Source organism: Pygoscelis adeliae, unplaced genomic scaffold (genome assembly GCF_000699105.1).
Source record: "Pygoscelis adeliae isolate BGI_AS28 unplaced genomic scaffold, ASM69910v1 Scaffold353, whole genome shotgun sequence".
In the NCBI taxonomy this organism is placed as follows: domain Eukaryota; kingdom Metazoa; phylum Chordata; class Aves; order Sphenisciformes; family Spheniscidae; genus Pygoscelis; species Pygoscelis adeliae.
The window spans coordinates 40,168-46,045 of record NW_008824445.1 but is presented as its reverse complement, the minus strand read 5'-3'; the positions used below and the strand labels follow the sequence as shown (position 1 = coordinate 46,045).

The 5,878-nt window shown below is 48.8% G+C and overlaps 1 protein-coding gene across 1 annotated transcript; it reads right to left on the bottom strand.

Annotated features, from left to right (window-relative positions):
• Positions 1-2,861: 2,861 nt before the first annotated feature.
• FAM101A (family with sequence similarity 101, member A) lies at positions 2,862-5,481 on the bottom strand. Its single transcript, XM_009320943.1, has 2 exons — positions 5,408-5,481; positions 2,862-3,195 (listed from the first exon to the last, which is right to left on the bottom strand). Exons 1-2 carry the CDS (start codon positions 5,479-5,481, stop codon positions 2,862-2,864), a joined length of 408 nt encoding a protein of 135 aa, XP_009319218.1.
• Positions 5,482-5,878: the final 397 nt, after the last annotated feature.

Here is a 5,878-nt window from a genome sequence, read left to right as displayed (position 1 = left end):
TGCAGCCCTCCATTGCACCCTCCCGGGGGCCACACTGACCTGCGAGACTTTGCCTCAGCAGCCCCTGTCCCTGCATGGTGAAAGACCAGGCTGTGGTTCAGGTCTCTCCACTGGATTTGTATTTGCACACTATTTTTCTGGCTTTTTTAATTTATTTTTTTTTTCGGTTGCGGCCAACATTTAGGAAGCAGAACTAACAGTGGACAAAGTGGGCAGAAGCCTGCAGCTGGCCATGAGAAAAGAGATTTTCTGGGGAAAACCTGTCCTGCTCAAAGACTAGCGTGATCAGAAACTGCAGCTTTGTGTTTGGAGCAAGGGATTAATCAAACTGTTAACAGCAGAAAAGCCTGATGTATGGTCAGAATAGGGAGCCTCTGGCATCCTTTCGGCTTAGAGGTCAGCCTGTCTCCATGCTTGCTCAGTGGAGGTGCCTGCAATCTAATCTGTCATCATGCAGGGATCTCCTGGGTGTGAGTATTGGCCCTGCTTTTGAACCTGGATTACACCATTGCTCAGCTTGGAAACCTACCCCATTTGCTACAGACTCTCACAGGTGCATGGGAAGAGCCCTCCAGAGCCTTCATGACGTACCCAGGAAGGCAGATGAGTATTTCCACTGGTCACCAGCACTCGGTGAAACAGGATAGACCTCAAGATGAGCTAGCAAGCGAGTGCATCACCAACTTGCATTGCACTGGGACCACATTCATCCTAGCTTCAGCTGCCCTGCTGTCTAAGCTAACTCCACAGAACACATTTGCTGGACTCTGGGGAGAAGGGTTGCTTCGGGCATAATAATCCCTTTGGAGGCAGATGTTGCTTTTCCAGGCTTTGATGCTGACAGTCAGTGACAGCAAAATCTGACCAATAACAAACATAATCCTTGTTTCTGTGTTGCTGAAAAGAATTCAACAGTAGGTGGAAGCCTTGGAAATCCTTTGAGAGATTTCCCCCTGCCAAGTCCTAACTCCCAAACAGAGAGGCAGAGTTCATCACTGCCATAGCACACATCTTTCAGTACTAATGATGCTTCAGCTGTCAGAATTTAAGTTTGTATATAAAGACCTTATATTTACCTCTGGTGGAAAAATTGTGCTTCATTTTAAACAAGAGAACTCTGTTTCATAAAGGTCATAGTTCTGGTCACATCTACCAATTGCCTTTTGAAACTGATGGAAAAAAGTATAAGTCACTATTTAGTTTTATTATTTTTTTAAGTTTTTTTTTTTTTTTTAATCTATGTGGGTTTGTGCGTCAACTGTTCTGGGCAATCGGCTCCATCTTGTTGATATTGTTAATAGGTTTTCTGACTTGGCTGCTCAGTTGTGTTCTGAAATAACTTGATCAGACTCGCAGCAAGTCAGGAATAAAATGGAAAGTTTAGAAGAGGGAAAGCTGGAAATTAATTTCCGGAGCTGTGTGGTTATTTTCTAAGTCTGGGCTCTTCTGAGCAGCATGCAAAAACTCTTGATAAGATTTTTGGAGACAACTCCATGCCATTTTCAAAGGTTATATATTTGCAGGAATCCAGGTTCTTGCAGATTTTCAACAAGTTACCAAAGTGAAGAGATACTGGGAGATGTGATTAATGAGGGGGGAATGGTTTACCTTAGGATGGCTGTAGTGACTCCTGCTCTCTCAGTGTTTCTTGATCCTTTTGCAGAGACAGCTCAGCTGTTTGTGAAGTACCTGTTGAATTGCTACAGCCTGCCTGATTAAGGAAAACCTGGACGGATTTGGGTTCTTCAATACTTCAAGCTCTACACTGAGAAAGTTTGGCTGCTACTCCACAGTCAGGGAAGCTGTCCATGCCGCAGGTATGGAAACTATTGAGAGGGTGAGCAACCTTGCTCATGAGTTAACCCTGCACTGGCTTCTTTGAAGCTAGATAGCACCTTCCTGCACTACACTCCTCTCTGCAATACAGCCATACCCTGAAACTCAAAAGGGTTCCAAGTGCGTAAAGATCCCTGTATATTGGTTGTTCGAGACAACGAACAGCGTGGCACACTTGGATTGACAGTACTTTTGAAAAGGGGCACTGGGCTCCTAAATCACTTGGACAATTTTAGACAACAGCCCTTCAGCTATTCAGTTTCCTCAGCCTCCCCTGCATACTCCTGGCTGGGCTCACAGAAGAGGTGGACATGCATCGGGGTAGGCCTTTCTCCCATCTCCTGGTTGTGCTGTGCCTTGCTATGGTATGTGAACACCTAGCTGCTAGCAAGAGCACCGTCCGCCTGTTTTCTTCCTCTTTTTCTTGGTGACAGTCCCCACTCCTCCAAGTAAGTTAGGCCTGAGGTTACTGCAGTGGTGTAATATTGCAGCTATCTCCCAGATGAGCTGTTGGAGCAAGATGTGATGCATTGATACAAATAACCACCTCCTCTGCATTTAAACTCTAAGAGACCTGGCTTGGCGTATGCTGGGCAGGCTGGACGCTGACTCTGCAGTCGGTCTTCCCTTTGCAGAGATCAAAATAGCTCTGAAGGTTACAGTGAGTCTCACCTATGTGCTAGACGACACCTACAGAGCCCACAAGGCAGCACTCTGCTATGGGTAATAGGGTCCTTTGTCATCTTGATGTCATCTAAACACAAGTCAAAAATAGATATGCTTGGAAAAAAACAAAAATAAAATCCAGATCATGAATGTCAGGAACGTCGCAAAATACAAGCCAGCCTTTCACTGATCAAAACCATCCCATGCCCTGCAAGCCTCCTCCCAGCCAGTTCAGCCTCACCCAAGACGACGTGTTCTCCAGCCATTAATATTCAGTCGCCATCAATGAAGGCCCAGCCAGAGACCCAGCAAAGGCCACAGCCCTCCTGACGTCACAAGGTTGCCAGCGGCAAGGCAGATCAGAGGGTCTCACTGTAGATGACGCACGGGCTGGTTTCCTCGCAGAGTTCCAGCTGCACACTGGAAGCAAACCAACGCTTGGCACAACCCAAGCTGTAGTTGAGGGTGGTCCGGTAAGTGTTCTTGGCACGCTTAGGAAAAATGATGGTCGTGCTCTGAAACCTCAGTGGCTTCTGGCGGGGCTCAAAGATCAGCTGGGACTTGTAGTTCCGCCAGGTGCAATTGGGAGCAGCAATGACTGTCTCACTGTAGGTGGTGACGGTGGGGATGGGGCCGTAGAAGATGTCATCCCGGTAATGCTTCTCGGAGTCGTACTTCACCTCAGAATTGCACCTACAGAGGACAGCAAGGTATCAGAAGCACAGCCCAGGCAGCAAAGGAGAGAAGACAGGCAGGACTATTCTCTAATCCTTTGGAGCTGAGAACTTTTATGACCTCTTACAGCACTGGGACAGATGCAAACCCTACAACCCGAGGTGGAGGGCCAAGAGGACTGCATCCTGCTGGTGCATCTCGGTGGAACCCCCCCTTGCTGTGAAGCCATCTCAGCATTTCTGCAGTGCATGTCCACAGAGGACCAAGCCTGCCTGGTCATGCCAGTGCAGAAAGGACCTTGTTGCAGCAGCTCCAAGCAGCCTATTTCTTCCTCTGGTTTCCTCCATGAGCCCCACAGCTCATGGAGGCTTCAGCTCAATCCTGAGAGCTACACTGGAGGCAAACACCCTGTTAGCAAAGGACATCAAGAGGTGGTGAAATCCCTCAGCTGGGGTAGGTCAGAGGCTGAGGAATGGACATTCATCCATGGACTGTGCAGGAAAAGCTTGAAATCCCTGAAAAATTCTTGATCCAGCCTTTTCCTGAGCATTTTTAACAAGCACAGCCATGCAGCATCAACTTGAAATGCTGTGGGCCCCTGTGGAACAAAGCTCCCCTGATCATTGACTCACAGTAGGTCCCACCACACTCCCTACTGCTAGTGTTAGGCTTGGGGGGTGTCACTGCCCCAGTGGCCAGACTGAATAGATGCTGCTGGTGGGCCATGGGCATGGGATGTCACATTGGGGTCAGGGAGAACCTACTTCCCAACACAGCATGCCTGCTGCTGCTTTCACAGGCCCTGTTGTCCATGCAAGCTCTGGCTTGGCAGGGAAATAATGCCATAAATAAGGTTTTCATAGATGGCAGAAGCATGGTGTAATGGACCCTTGTTGAGTTGTCAAGGCTGTGTGTTTGTCTTTTCTTCTTTATATTGTCCTGCCATCAGAGTACAAAGAGACAACCAAGCTAACCAAAATCTGGGTGCTGGGAGATGAGGGGTGAGGTTGCTTGTTGGGGCCTACAGAAAATCCAAGCAATGGTCAAATAGCAGGTGGAGCAAAGAGATGCTGTGGGCTATGGCTGTCCAATATCCAAGCCATCGGTCTCAAAGGAAGTGGCCATGCTAACAGTCAACAGAGGAAGAATCCACAAAATGTGGGATGTCACTCTCCTGCCTGTTTTCTGCAGGCCTCCCAAAGGGATGTGTAGACACCAAGCCACGTAAAGGCTTTTCCTCGAACCCCTGGCCACGGGGAGCAGCAGGACTTTCACTTGTTTTCCCCACTCCCCAAATGCTCCTCGGGCAATCAGCAGCCAAGGAATGTGCAGCTCCACGTAAAAAAGATTAAAAGCTGGGTGTGTGCTTGTCATTACCTCCACCCAGAGGGGGGTTGACTGATTGTGCTCTGCATGTAATCTGAGCTGCTGTAATGTATTTTGCACAGCTAGGGTGTAAGCAAGTCATTCAGCATACATAAAACAAGTCTCCGATGTAATCACCATGAAAACATGCCCACTGGCAGTTCCTCAGCAAGCAGAGATTTACTGGGGTACATTTCCAGAGAGACATTTGCATAGGTTGAGGGAGGTGGGAACTGGCTTTACAGTCCTCCCACCATCCCTGCCCCAAGCTGCGTGTAACTGCTCCATGCTGTTTGCAGAGTACATTCCACACCAGCAGAAGAGTGAAAGAAGAGCAGAGACCAATGCTTATCCCTTGGCCACAGCACCAGCCCCACAGGAGGTCAGAACACCTCCATCGCTGGCTTGAGGGACCATCTCCTCATGAGGAGGAGCTCATTCTGTTTCTGTGGGCTGGTCTAATGTTGGTTTCTCTGCTGCAAGGGCTAACAAAAACAGGTGCCAATTATAAGGGTCTTGCTTCTTCTGAGGATATAAGTCAGCAGGGAACAGGAAGACGACCATCAGGTTACTTAGTGGAGGCCATCAAGCCTACAGATGGTAATGGTTTTCTCTCATAGCCTTGGATTTGAGCTGGCCCTGGAAGGAAAGACCTCTTCTCTTACAACCTCCCTCCAGTTCTTGCCTCCTCTCCTCCGCGTCTGCTGCTGTCAGTGTCTTTAATTCAGGCATTACTCTCCCACCTGTCCCTCCCCATCAGAATAACCATGACTCCCATTTGTTAACACTTTTTAATTTTTTTCGGAAGGAAAAGCACCAGGAAAAAGGCAGAAATCTTCATCTACCCACCCAATCCCGTCTGTACCTGATTTCTTGCACGGGCTCAGGGCTGACCTCAATGCTTTCTCCAAAAAACACAGGGTACATTCGAGGCCTCATCTCTGGCATGGACGGGTTCAGGAGCAGGTAAGGCATCTGCAGGGAAGAAGAGCACAGCAAGTGTTGGGACACAACAGATGAGGTTGGCATGGTTCATAATGTGCTGTGGCTGGCAGCTGAGCAGCCAGCAGCAGCCCGTTCAGCACTGGCAGGAGACACCAGTGCCTCCAACCTTGCTGAACTCCATCTCCTCAGAGTCCCATGGGAGACACTGCAGGTGACAGGCTCTTTGGCAATGAGAACAGGTGACTGTGGCAGCATCAGGACCAACTTTGTTTCATGCAAGCTAAGCTCGCCTTGCTTGCACTCGCAGCATCATTCAGGTCCCTCTCGCAGACCCTGCCTTTTCCAGGTTTGTAGCAGGGCCCCAGGTTAGCGGAGTGTTCATCACACCGAG